Source organism: Hippoglossus hippoglossus, chromosome 5, assembly GCF_009819705.1.
Source record: "Hippoglossus hippoglossus isolate fHipHip1 chromosome 5, fHipHip1.pri, whole genome shotgun sequence".
In the NCBI taxonomy this organism is placed as follows: Eukaryota; Metazoa; Chordata; class Actinopteri; order Pleuronectiformes; family Pleuronectidae; genus Hippoglossus; species Hippoglossus hippoglossus.
The window spans coordinates 13,970,961-13,984,239 of NC_047155.1; the positions used below are offsets into that span (position 1 = coordinate 13,970,961).

Consider the following 13,279-nt stretch of genomic DNA (forward strand, 5'->3'; position numbering starts at 1 on the left):
ACGTGTTTGTGTGTGAAGTGTGTGCGTTGGATTAAATGTGTGAGTGTTTTTCTTTCTCATTTGCTCCTCTAACTTCTTCCAATTTCTCCTCAGATGACCACGTACGGAGCTTTTCTGCATAAAGGTGCATTCTGTAGGAATTATTTCAACCTGCTCGACCTGTTGGTGGTGGGAGTGTCCCTTGTCTCCTTTGGCATTCAGTGAGTACAAACAGGAACATTTGCCTTCTGGCCAAACACTAAAGAGACGGCACGACTTTTAAATAAACTCAACCATAGACTGTATGTAACGATGGACCATGAATCTCCACTTCCTCCCACTATCATTAAAACAAAGGCTAAATATCACTTATAGCAGCGCTGCCATTTTGTGCTTTTCGAGTCAGTGTCTGTGCACTAGCGATCAGGGGATGAAGCCGCAGCAGCAGGGTCCCACCGATACATGTGCTCGACCAATCTCGAGTCAGTCTCAGCTGTCAATCATAACATTTCACCCCGTTTTTGTTGCCTAAAATAACTAATTAAAACCTAACTTGCTGGAAAAAACAAAAAAAACCATCTGTGTTATAAAAACAACCTAAAAAGACAGAAACCATCTTTGAGAAAATGTTATTCGACGTGTGCTGTGACAGCTTTGAGTTTTAGTTCGCTCGATGTCACTTTTGAGGAGCATTCATGTCGTCCTTCTTTATATACAGTTTATGTTTTTGACCAAAGAGCTCCAGGAAATACAGAGACACAGGAACAAATCGTAGGATCTGTCGAATCTTGTTTCTCTTAAAGAGAAAAGACAAAACATGTCAGAAAACAGGCAATTTCCTCGTATAAGAAATCAAGAACACAGAGTTTTAGCTTCAGTCTGATGTTTGACTGGATGTGATGAATGGATGCAGAGAAGAAATGAAGAGGTAGGAGATTGACAATTAGAGTGTTGTATTTATTTATTTGTACTTCAGTACATAACTTTACTGACTTCTCCTCCTTTTCTCTCTTTTAATCACGTGCGCATTAAACCCATTTGTTATCATTTTTCAGATCCTCAGCCATCTCAGTGGTGAAGATTCTGAGGGTCCTCCGTGTTCTTCGGCCCCTGAGGGCCATCAACAGAGCCAAGGGCCTGAAGGTGCGGCCTATTCCCAAGTCATCCTGCAGCTTGTTCACTCTTATAACCACAATCTTAGAGTTGTCTGTTCATTAGGGATGAAACAACCTCTAAACACTTTTACCACTTTGTCTTACAGCACGTGGTGCAGTGTGTGTTTGTGGCCATCAGGACCATCGGTAACATCATGATCGTCACCACTCTGCTCCAGTTCATGTTCGCCTGTATAGGGGTGCAGCTGTTCAAGGTCAGCAGTTACCCAGGATGAGAGGATATTGGATTAATATTCTTTTAATATTCAGATTCAGAGAGAAACTTTTTTGTTTTCCTCCACAGGGAAAGTTCTATCGCTGCACAGATGAAGCCAAGTCCAGTCCAGAGGAGTGCAAGTTAGTTTAACTTATCTGGTACAGCAAATTTAAAACATGCACAATCCTCAATTAGATCTTAACCATAATACATGACTTTCTCATAGGGGCACCTACATCCTGTATAAGGACGGAGACGTGAACCAGCCAACCATCCACAGACGACTGTGGCACAACAGCGACTTTAATTTTGACAACGTCCTGATGGCGATGATGGCTCTGTTCACTGTGTCCACTTTTGAAGGCTGGCCTTCGTAAGATTCAAACTTTTTTCTCCCCAAGTTAAAGTCAAATCTCTGTAAAATCGACACCACCTGAGAAACGGACAACACACCGATGACATCTGTGTTTCGAAAAACCGTCTTCACACACTCTCCCCTTCTTCTCTTCTCCTCTCAGGTTACTGTACAAGGCCATCGACTCCAACAGGGAGAACCTCGGCCCCATTTACAACTACCGCGTGGAGATTTCCATCTTCTTCATCATCTACATCATCATCATCGCCTTTTTCATGATGAACATCTTCGTAGGTTTTGTGATCGTCACATTTCAGGAGCAGGGAGAGAAAGAGTACAAAAACTGTGAACTGGACAAGAACCAGGTGAGAGTCAGCAGCGTCACAGAGTGTGGGGCAGCAGTTTGTGAATGTGAGGTAAAAATATAAAGAGAACATAAAATATACTGATATATTAAGATTAATATTCTTTTCTGACATTTGTTTTCTTGTATTTTCATAACAATGAGTACAAATTATGCAGTTTATTTATGTCTATCTTGTGGCTCAAAACAATAATCTAGTTTAGATTCCGGTTTAAAATGAATTTTTGTTTATCTCTGTGCAGCGTCAGTGTGTGGAGTACGCTCTCAAGGCTCGTCCACTGAGGCGGTACATACCTAAGAACCCGTACCAGTACAAGTTCTGGTATGTGGTGAACTCCACTGGGTTTGAGTACATCATGTTCGTGCTCATCATGCTCAACACGCTCTGCCTGGCTGTGCAGGTAAGACGTCAAGTTACATCTCTGAAACCAAGGATAGAAATGGGATCATACTTCACCGTTATTTGATACACAAGCAAAAAAATATGCATAGATAAACATTTGTCAACATTTTGAACAAAGTAGGTGTTTGTTAATGCTCATTTAATTTGAAAGCAGTTGACTTTCAATAATAGTGGGTGAACATAATATGTGATATGGTCTATTATTACATTGGCATTTTGTACATTATGGAGAATCAAAACATTTTGAATTTGGTGCCCCCTCGTAGCAGACTCTTAAAGACGCAGTCATAAACAGCAATACAAGGAAAGATGCTAAAAATGTAAACTTTTAGAATTATTTTAAAGAATGCTGTGAATGCATTAAAATATACGTTATTAAGTAAGTAATTAAGTTAGGGCTTTTGAGTGCTATATCCCATTTTTAAATATATGCTATATCCCATTTTCTTGTTCAAACATATCTATTTTTAAATGTTTCTCTTCAGCATCTTTGCAGTTCTCTAAAATGCACGTATTGGCCTTTTCATCTGTTTTTTTTCACCCATTCCTCTGTATCTCCTCTCTGCAGCATTATGGTCAGTCAGCGACATTTAACTATGTCATGGATATTCTCAATATGGTCTTCACTGCTGTCTTCACTGTGGAAATGGTTCTTAAACTCATCGCTTTCAAACCCAGGGTGAGTCACCCCCGCAAATACATTCATACTCACACTACTTCCACCAGATCACTAACACACACACTCACTCAAACAGAGACAGAAATAATCTCACCGAAAATATTAATATTGGTTATTAAAGAAATATTTAAAATGTTCTCAGATATTCTCATTCACTTCCTTGCCAAGGGCGAGAGGATCAATGTCACTCTCATCTGTCCGGGAAATGTGAAGTCTGCGTAGCTTAGCATAAAGACTGGAGATGGGTTTGAGTTGTCCAACGTTAAAATCAAATGTTCCTGGTTTAACATGTTAATAAGTCAGTTTTAAAGTTTAAAGGTTGTTTTTAGTTTGGCTAGCTTCACCACTCTGTCTTTATGCTAAGCTAAGCTAACCAGCTGCTGGCTGTGTCTTCACATTTAACAGACAGATATGACAGGGATATTGATCCTCTCAACTAACTCACAAACATTTGTATTCCTAAACATTTCAAATGATTCCTTTGATGTTCAATCAAAGAGCAGCATATGTGAACGTGTTTTCATTCTCCCCTCGACTGTGCCACCTGATCATCAGCTGTGTGTTGCGAAGAAGGACAGGCTTCTAGTAAGAGACTGAGCGTGGGGTGCAGTGTTGATTTTATTTTACCGCTGAAATAGTTCACACTGTTGGCAGCAGTGATTGTGCATGTAATATTAGTATTAGCATTAGCATCAGCGTGGTGTGCACACTCTGCAGATCGATCTGCGTAAATTACTGCACTGTAATCAGGAGCCCTCCAGCTGAAGTAGGCAGCAGGTTGGTTCCTGTGTGTTTAAAATTAACGACATACTTTAAGTGGATTAAAATTTCAGTGTGAGAGTAAGGCCCTGTCTGTTTTTGCTGATCTTACCCTCCACTCGCCAACCACTCACTCCACCTCAATCAGGGCTACTTTGGAGATGCCTGGAATGTGTTCGACGCCCTGGTTGTGATTGGCAGCATAGTAGACATTGTACTCAGTGAGATTGATGTAAGTAAGCTCGGCTGCGACTCGCCTCGCTGCTCTCTGTCGTTTCTCTGTTCTTCCGCAGCTCTCGATGGCACGTCTCCTGTTTTATCTGATTTCTCTTAATGCTTTATCTCCTTTTTTCTCTCTCTTTGTCCTCCCCTAACCCTGTCATTTCATTAAAACATTAACTCATTCTCTACCCTCCTTTTATTTCCTTCCCTTCCCTGATTCTCTGTTTTCTCTTCATGCTCTCTCTCATTTATTCCCATCTTTACCCTTGCGTGTTGTGTTGTGCATTAACAGCACTATTTCGCTGATGCTTGGAACACTTTTGATGCCTTAATTGTTGTTGGTAGCGTCGTCGATATTGCTATCACTGAAGTGAATGTAAGTATTACAATTTTCTTTCTTACAAGTCGAACTGAAGCCTTATAGAAAAGCCACATGACAGTCAACAGTATTATTTGTATACTTGTACTTTTGTCCACCGGTTCGGTCGTTCCCAAATATTTTTGTGAACAGATTAACAGCAACTCTTTCTCCTCTTCCATTTTTTTAAAAATTTAAGGTATCTTAGATCCCTTAAAGGAGACATATATTCAGTTTCAGTTTTCTTAAAGAGACAGGAGCAAAAATCTGTTGTTTCAGACAGAGGCTGAAACGAGGAGCTGCAGCAATGCACAGTATGAGGAAAGTGATGTGTTCTCAGAGCATGTAAACCTTGTCAAGTAATAACAGAAATTTAAGTTATTAACCAGAATATGAGCATAATATGTCTCCTTTAGGAAGTTAGAATGTGTATTTCACAAAGGAGACTTTTTCTCATGGGAACCACTTCTCTAGCATGATCAGTTGTAACCTACTCTTTAAAATGCTATATTTGCTAAACTAAGTGCATGTCCTCAGCTTGAATTATCATTTGTGTAAAGGCATTGGTGTTGAAGTGTCATTGGCTTTTTCTGTAAAGCTTCTGTTTGATCTTCATTTATATATCCTGTTGTAATCAGTGCACATCAACACCAAACGAATGTAAAAGTCTGTCATGCTGAAGTTTTGCTTCTGTTAAACGCTTCACTGTCAGTGTGTTGCAGTGCTGTTAGTTACAGGAATCATGACAAAGTTTCTGGTGACGCTGTTGATTATTAACCCTGCGACGTGGCACTGAAAATGTGTCTCAATAACAGAAGTTCCTCACATTTTCTGAGAACTGTATTTGGTTCAGATCAGGATGATGTGGTTTTCTAATTCATATTCTTGTTCGTTTTTTTTTTCCATAGAAACTTGTAGAGGCAAGTATGGCAATGAACAATATGTTTGTGTGTAACCTGTGGTTTCTAACAACTTTATCTTCGGGGACCCCTTAACAGTGCGATGGATAAAAAACTTAATTAGTCATCTAATGTTTTATTGACTCAGGAAAAGTGGACATTTCAAATTTTCCAGTTCATTAGATCTAGATTATAATTTAAACCTTGTTTTAATATTGATTAAAATAAATGAATGTCATGGCTCAATAAAATAGTGGATGACTACTTCTCTTCTTTAACTAACTACTAAAACACTCCTCTCTTTGTTGCTTGGCTCTTCATAAAAACATCTAAAATGAAAAATAGAATTTGTTGCAATGTGCTTTGCGATTCACTGGAACAAAAATGGGAAGGATTTGTCCAAGATGCAAACAAACACCAGGGATGCTGAGAGACAAAATTTCAAGTTTCCAGGGATTAGTCAGTGACAATGGGTCTAGTTGTAGGAGAACCATAGACCGCTTACCACTGCCCATCCCTCCCCTCCTGGGTGCTCTTGTGTCTGAGCTGCAGTGCTGTTTTGCTGGAGTTATTTTTCATTTTTTCGATGTTTTCTGAGTTTGTGCTACAAAGTGTGTGCCTGCATGAGTGTATTTAAGCATTAACTTTGTTTAAAACATATACAGTGGTGTGGTTAGGTTATTTATTATTCTGCATGTGTGTGTGTATAGTATGTACTTGGTGTGATATACATGTGAGTGTATGTATAGATAAGTATGTCGTTAAATGTTGGGATCGTTGAATTCACAAGGGCTGACAGTGGTTCTTGTGAGGCATCTGTCATCGACGTATCATTTTACATGTGTTGGTGGTTTACATTGCATGTGGTTGTTGCTATTTGTAGATCAGATATTATACTGCTCCATTTAATCATATCAGCTGATCTACAATGGGTTTGATTGAGTGATTTTTGCTACTTGCTTGCTGTTGTCCATCCCAGTCATGAGTTGTGTTTACTTTCTCACCTGGCCACTGTGACCTCTCCAAATGCATGCTGGGTAGCATCAACCATTTACCTTATGTTCCCCTAACATCCTTTCCATGTCCCGCCCGCCCTGCCTCTCACAGATGGCGCTCGGCCACCCACTCCATTCCCCTCCGGTTAGTTGTCTCCATCGAGCCTTGTGAAGTTTGACCTTTCTCTGTTGCCATACCCCTCAATCGTTACCTCCAGACAGAATGGCCCTGGAGCTCAGAGCTTGGAAACGTCCATCCTACACAACATTAAGGGCAATTTTAATATAGAATGTGTGAAGCTCAATCTCTCAGGGAAATCTAAATAAAAGTTTGGATTTCTTTTAAAAGGCATTGGCATTAACTTCCCTTAAAGTTGTGTAGGTCGCTTTACATGCAGCTGATACTATGTATCCAAATCAAGGAAAACAGATCAAATCATTTAGTGTCCTGGATATAAATAAGGATTTTAACCTTATAGGCCTCAGCTACGCTCTGCAAATAAAACTCTTTCACCAGGTAAGATTCGTTGACCAACACAATCATCAGCAGACCCTAAAGAGAGACCCTACATTAGCCCTGATGCTATTCTAACACATACAGTGGTTTAATGCAGCTGAGTTTGAGGTTCTTTGATGATCTTGTGTTTGTGTCTCTGTGAGTGATTGTCTCTGTGTTTTGTTCTGTCTTCCTGTAGTGAGCTCTTAAAGCTCAGAATGGAGCTCATGTGTAGCGCAGGTGTGTAGACTCCAGTCAGGTGCATGAGCAATCTTACACTGACTCTCCTCTCTCTCTCTCCCTCTACACACACACCTCTCTCTGCCTGTCCTCTTCTCTCCTCCCAGTCAGTATGACTCAGTCTCTCTCTGGTTTTATGCTCGTTTTCCCAGTACTGGCCTCTGTGGTCTCCTCCTCCTCTTCCTCTTCCTCTTCCTCTTCCTCTTCCTCTTCCTCCTCCTCTTTCTGTCTGTCTGACTTTCTCTCTCTCTCTCTCTCTCTCTCTCTCCCTCCTGTCGCTCATTCACCTCTTTCTGCACCGGACTGTGAGAGCGCCCTGCTATGGCAGTTTTTTTGCCGGGCACCTTTGACATGCATGAGTCGCTGCATTGCTATGACTTTCACTGGTGGCTCGTCATCACCCCAAAAATGTCTTGCGTGTGCATTGCAGTGCCCCCCCCCCCCCCCCCCCCCCCCCCCCCACTCCCGCCAGCAACGTGGCAATGCTGAAACTCATGCTCCAGGATGCTGTGGCCAGGATTACCTAAAGAACCTCCTCAAGCTCATTTCTACATGTTATCATTTCTGCTCATTCTGCACCTCATACTGACGGTTTGTGAAGTATTGCGACGAGGTATTTGAATGAAGCCATATCTGTCTGGAGTATCTCTCTGTGTTCAGTCTTCTGATATGACTCCTTTCAGTGTTGAGTTAAGCTCTTTTCCTTTTGCTGTAAAATCACATGAATCATCACACAGGTTCAGTCTAATGTCTCATGGCTTCATTTTGCACTATTGGACTTTCTCTGTGTACAAAATGCTCGCTGAAGACTTCTGATATATAGTTTCCTTTTAATGAAATGATTTGCAGATTAAACCTGTGTGTGGTCTTGGGTGAGCGAGTGTGTGGATGAAATTACTTTATTACGTTTATACCACTTCTTTTAATTTTATCTCACCTAAAATTGATTGTTTTCAAAAACTGTTGGTTTAAATCATTACAGCCCAGAGGAGAGTGAGCGTCTTAAATGTACTCCGGCCCTTTGACAGACGCCATTAATGATGCATTATGCACAAAAACATGATTTATTTTCTATTTGCCTGAATCTGAAGCCTTTACGATGACACACATCACAAGTCGAGGCTCTGTGAGAATAGTAGACGGTGCCTAAATCATGACATGCATTCACAACATCTGTTATGTCGATCATTTAACTTCTCATGAACATTGTCTAAAGATCGCCAACGACATCTCAGCCATGAAGTCCATTTAATTCCATCAGGAACGACCATTACACTGGGGCAGTGATAAAGTTGTGTGCCAGTCATACATGTAATTCTGTGTATTTAAGTAACGTCATGTTGTCCGTCAGCCTCACATGCACATAGGAATGTTAAGCTGTAAACGTGTTGTGTGGCAGTCTTTTGAAGTGTTAAGATAATGTTGTATGTCTGTCATCATAATAAGTGTAAGTAGACAATAGGGTGTTAATACATGTCTGTCTTTGTCGTAGATAAAACAACAGGCAGTTTGTCTCGTCAGTGAAAAGAGTAGTGACTTTGTTCTGTCTACGTCTCGACTGACGTCTTCTAGCGTTGTGTGATAAAGACTGAATTTCAAATGTGACGTTTTTGTGTTTGGCCCAATGTGTGTGAGACCTGCGGCCTGTGTACAAGTCATTAATACAGGTCTTTGATTTTAAAGCCAACAGAGGACTCCTCAGGTGGATGAGATGGGGGTAAGAAGCTCCGCCCCCCCTACACCCCCATGTCAGGGCCATGCCATGTTTAAGATTTGCATTTCTTTTCCTTGTTGGTATTCTCCTGTTTCTACTTTGCATCCTATGATCTTTTGATTATTTCATTTTCTTTTCTTTTCCCATGATAAGCTTTCCACTCATTTTTCCCTCACTTTTGTTTTTTTATTCTTTTGCATTTATCCTGAAATTTTCCTAAATGTTTGGAGTGTTATTTTCTAAGGAGAGTGTGTCGCCTCAACGTGACGCTGTGTGTCCCGTCAGGCGGGGAGTGGTTTGGGGCCGCTCCTCACGTTTGCACTGTTGACACAGCTACATGGTCTCTGCCACCATTCTTACATGTGGGGTAGTGACCCATGGATGAACCCCTGGGATCAGGTCACCCAGCTCTGACCTGTGAACCTCCCGGCCGACCCAATGGGGTTGGTCCCACTGTGACTCCGCATGCAGTGACTCTGGACTGAGGGTGCCATGCTTGTGCAGATATGTCCTGTCAAGTATGGCCAGGTTTCTTTCCAGCATGCTCGCCTTCTTGCTTCCTCCCCTGTAGGTCTGTACAGTGACAGGGCTCCTGACCGTGCTTTGGATGCAGACGGACAGAAACATATCAGCTGCAGCTGCACTGCTTTAGAGAATCAACTTATTTTGGATCACTTTCTGTTTCTATTCGATTTTGATCGTAGTCTGTGCATAAAGATGGACGATGCTTCTCCACTTCCTCTTGTTGTACAAAAATGAAGCTAAAAAATCCTAGATACGGGTGCCGCCATTTATGTCATCTGGACCAAGAGTCTGCGCAGACTAACCCTAACAAACATTAGTGTTATAAGAACTACGTAAAATGACAGAAACCATCTTTGAGAAAAACAAAAAAATGTTAATTTGTACTTTGACTTTAGTTAATGTTCGATCTACCAACACGAAGGAGGAGAAGTTTATGACCCATACATTTATTTGAAGTGAACTATGACTTTTTTGTTTGGTCCATGTTCCATCCATTAACGTGGTGGAGGCAGGGTTTATGACCCATACTACAACCTGCCACCAGGGGGCAAACAAGATGATTTGGCTTCACTTTTGGGGGAATAATATTCTCCATCTTTATGCATCGTCTATGATTTTGGCTAAAAGAACAAATATATATGGTATGTGCCACCAGAGAACTTCTCAAATTCAACACTAGGTTCACTTCTGCGTTTATTTGATCACATAATAACGCAGTGTTCTCTCTCAGCCATATGTATCTGGTGCTGAGGTCTGGACTCGGCCCCTCATCATCCTGTAAAAGCACAGCCAGGTCGTCTGTGTTCACTTACCCACACTGTCGCTCCGCTCGCCTCTGACTCTGCACCGTCTCTCCTCAGAACACAGAGGACAGCGCTCGCATCTCCATCACCTTCTTTCGTCTGTTTCGAGTCATGCGGCTGGTTAAGCTGCTCAGCAGAGGGGAGGGCATCCGCACCCTGCTGTGGACTTTCATCAAATCCTTTCAGGTGAGACGTAATAAAATACATCTGATTGGTGACTCAGGGAAGTAGTTCTGCCATTTGTATTAATCAGTTTCTTCTTCCCTCTCCTCTGTAGGCTCTGCCATACGTTGCTCTTCTGATCGCCATGCTGTTCTTCATCTACGCTGTCATCGGCATGCAGGTTGGTGACTAAATATGACTCAATATTTCCATAATCTGTTTTCCAACAGTTGTTTTCATGTGGACACTTTTTGTTTTTACTTCAGGTGTTTGGAAAGGTTGCGATGGTGGACGGCACACACATAAACAGAAACAACAACTTCCAGACCTTCCCTCAGGCCGTGCTCCTGCTCTTCAGGTGTGTAGAGACCTAAGCTCAGGGGTCGCACACTGACGCACTGGGTTTAGTTTAATAGAATCTCTCTGTTGTGCCCGATTGTTTTTCAAGGTGTGCCACCGGAGAGGCGTGGCAGGAGATCATGTTGGCCTGTATAGCCGGGAAACTGTGCGACCCAGAGTCCGACTACGGTCCCGGGGAGGAGATGACGTGTGGCAGCGGATTTGCAATCATTTACTTCATCACTTTCTACATGCTCTGCGCCTTCTTGGTACACAATCATTAAACCGTGTGATTTCTTAGTTTTTTCTTATTTACCCTGCTAAAATGTAGAGTTTGTGTCAAGAGAGGTTTCAGACAAGAAAGTTCAGTTTTGTTGAGGTACACAGCTTAAGGAATGAAATCGGATTGTTTCAGCACAAAATGTTATTAGTTTTATTAGCATACACATGACATATTAGCTGGTTTCCTAGCAAATTTTGAAACATTTGGTTGAAATCTCTTTCACTAGCATGATTTATATCTACCCACAGTTATTCATGCCTGTAGAGACACATGAAAAAGTCCCACAATGCTTAACAGATGAGCGTATATCAGACATTTTCTCGTCCGTCTCCAGATCATCAATTTGTTTGTGGCTGTCATCATGGACAACTTTGACTATTTGACACGTGATTGGTCCATTCTCGGTCCTCACCACCTGGATGAGTTCAAGAGAATCTGGTCAGAGTACGACCCAGAGGCCAAGTATGTGCTTTGTTACCTGCTGCGTTGGAGAATATTTCACATCCATGTTGCTGTAACTGTTTTCATCTTACATGTGCTATTTTCTCTCGTGCAGAGGCAGGATCAAGCATCTGGATGTGGTGACTCTCCTGCGTCGTATTCAGCCGCCTCTTGGCTTCGGCAAACTGTGTCCTCACAGAGTGGCCTGCAAGGTGTTGTCTTCTACTGTCTCATCATCAAAGATCATTGATCATTTATCTGTTCTATGGTGCTAAATGCCTCGGTTTCCTCTCCTCCCTCAGAGGCTGGTAGCCATGAACATGCCTCTGAACAGTGACGGCACAGTCATGTTTAACGCCACCCTGTTTGCACTGGTGCGAACGGCCTTGAAGATCAAAACAGAGGGTATGAGCCAAATATGAATCACATTATACAGTACTTCTGAATAACAATACACAAAGTACTCTGCTGATGCATTTACATAGCCTGTTATTCTCTGTTTACTGTAATTATGGGGTCGTGTGAATTTAAAATGGCTGCAAACTGGAGTGCTGGTTTCTCAGGGTCATGTGTTTCCCTGTGGTGCAGGTAATCTGGAGCAGGCCAACGAAGAGCTGCGGGCAGTCATCAAGAAGATCTGGAAAAGAACCAGCATGAAGCTTCTGGATCAAGTGGTGCCTCCTGCTGGTGGTTAGTGGAATCGGCCTGTGTCTTTCATTGAGAGCATACACCTGCTAATCCTGTAATACACATACCAAGCTAAAGCAACCTGCACAGAATCACATACAAACACAAACACAAGCACAAAACACAATCATACTCATTAGTGTAGTTCTATCTTAGTGAGGATACTCATTAGCGTAATGCATTTCCTAAGGCCTAACCCTAACCTTAACCATCACAACTAAATGCCTTTACTTAATCCATACCTTAACCCTAAAAACAAGTCTTAACCCTAACCCTCTTAACCCTAGGACTGACCAAAATGTCCTCACTTTCCTAAAATGTCCTCACTCTGTAAGGTCCATCACTTTTAAGGACCCTGCGACCCAGCTGACACTGGGGAAGAGGTGGGGTACAGCCTGGACAGGTTGGCAGCATATCGTAGGACCAACATACAGAGACAAACAACCATTCACACCCAAGCGCAATTTAGAGACTCCAAATAAAATCCAGGCAAACATGGGGAGACCCTGCAAACTAAAAACAGAAAGACCCCGACTGAACCGGGATTGTGTTTCTTGCCGTGAGGCGACAGTACTAACCGCCGCACCACTGTGCCATGCTCTAAAAGGTCTATGCTGAATGACCCTCACAGAGATATAAGTACAAGTACACACACATTCACACACACACAGAGTTAAAGCTGTATCATGTTGTTTCTGTTCTGCTCATATCTCCTGGTTGCCCCCTCAGCAGTGTGTTTCTTATCCATGTGTGTTTGATCCACACTCCTCCCTTCTGCCCTGGATGCTGATGGAGACCACTGACTGTCCGCTGGGCTTTGGGCTTGCATGGCCTTGTAGACCACAGTGCCAATGCATGTTCTGTCTCTCTCACTAATATCTGTCTCTCTCCTCTCTCTGTAATCGCTGTCCTGTTGTCACCGCTTGAGCTTCGACAGCTTAATGTCCTCTCACTTTCTTATCTCTGTATCCAAAACTCTGAAACACTTCAGAATATTCTGAAGCAGTTCTGTTTTAGGGTGGTGGCATGGAACTGGTGTTGCCTCTGTCTCCAATCTCTGTCCCCAGCGTGCTTGTTCAAAGTGATTCAGACCCCTGCTTCAGAATGATTCTCACAAATTCTTAAAAAACAAAACATAATGGGACCAAATGCAAGAACACAGCCATGCGCAGTTTCAAATGTAGTTTTTACTGACTTGCATCATA

General features: G+C 42.2%; 1 protein-coding gene across 6 annotated transcripts in view; it reads left to right on the forward strand.

The window, feature by feature from the left end:
• cacna1da (calcium channel, voltage-dependent, L type, alpha 1D subunit, a) overlaps positions 1–13,279 on the forward strand; it is a 63,419-nt gene that overhangs the window by 40,099 nt on the left and 10,041 nt on the right. For all 6 annotated transcript variants that reach the window (XM_034585119.1, XM_034585120.1, XM_034585117.1 and 3 more), the window contains 17 exons: positions 94–200; positions 1,035–1,122; positions 1,241–1,348; positions 1,438–1,490; positions 1,577–1,723; positions 1,869–2,070; positions 2,312–2,470; positions 3,041–3,151; positions 4,425–4,508; positions 10,220–10,348; positions 10,440–10,505; positions 10,591–10,682; positions 10,773–10,932; positions 11,281–11,408; positions 11,503–11,599; positions 11,690–11,792; positions 11,976–12,077. In XM_034585119.1, coding sequence (XP_034441010.1) covers positions 94–200; positions 1,035–1,122; positions 1,241–1,348; positions 1,438–1,490; positions 1,577–1,723; positions 1,869–2,070; positions 2,312–2,470; positions 3,041–3,151; positions 4,425–4,508; positions 10,220–10,348; positions 10,440–10,505; positions 10,591–10,682; positions 10,773–10,932; positions 11,281–11,408; positions 11,503–11,599; positions 11,690–11,792; positions 11,976–12,077 — 1,936 coding nt within the window. The remainder of the gene's footprint in view (positions 1–93; positions 201–1,034; positions 1,123–1,240; positions 1,349–1,437; positions 1,491–1,576; positions 1,724–1,868; positions 2,071–2,311; positions 2,471–3,040; positions 3,152–4,424; positions 4,509–10,219; positions 10,349–10,439; positions 10,506–10,590; positions 10,683–10,772; positions 10,933–11,280; positions 11,409–11,502; positions 11,600–11,689; positions 11,793–11,975; positions 12,078–13,279) is intronic.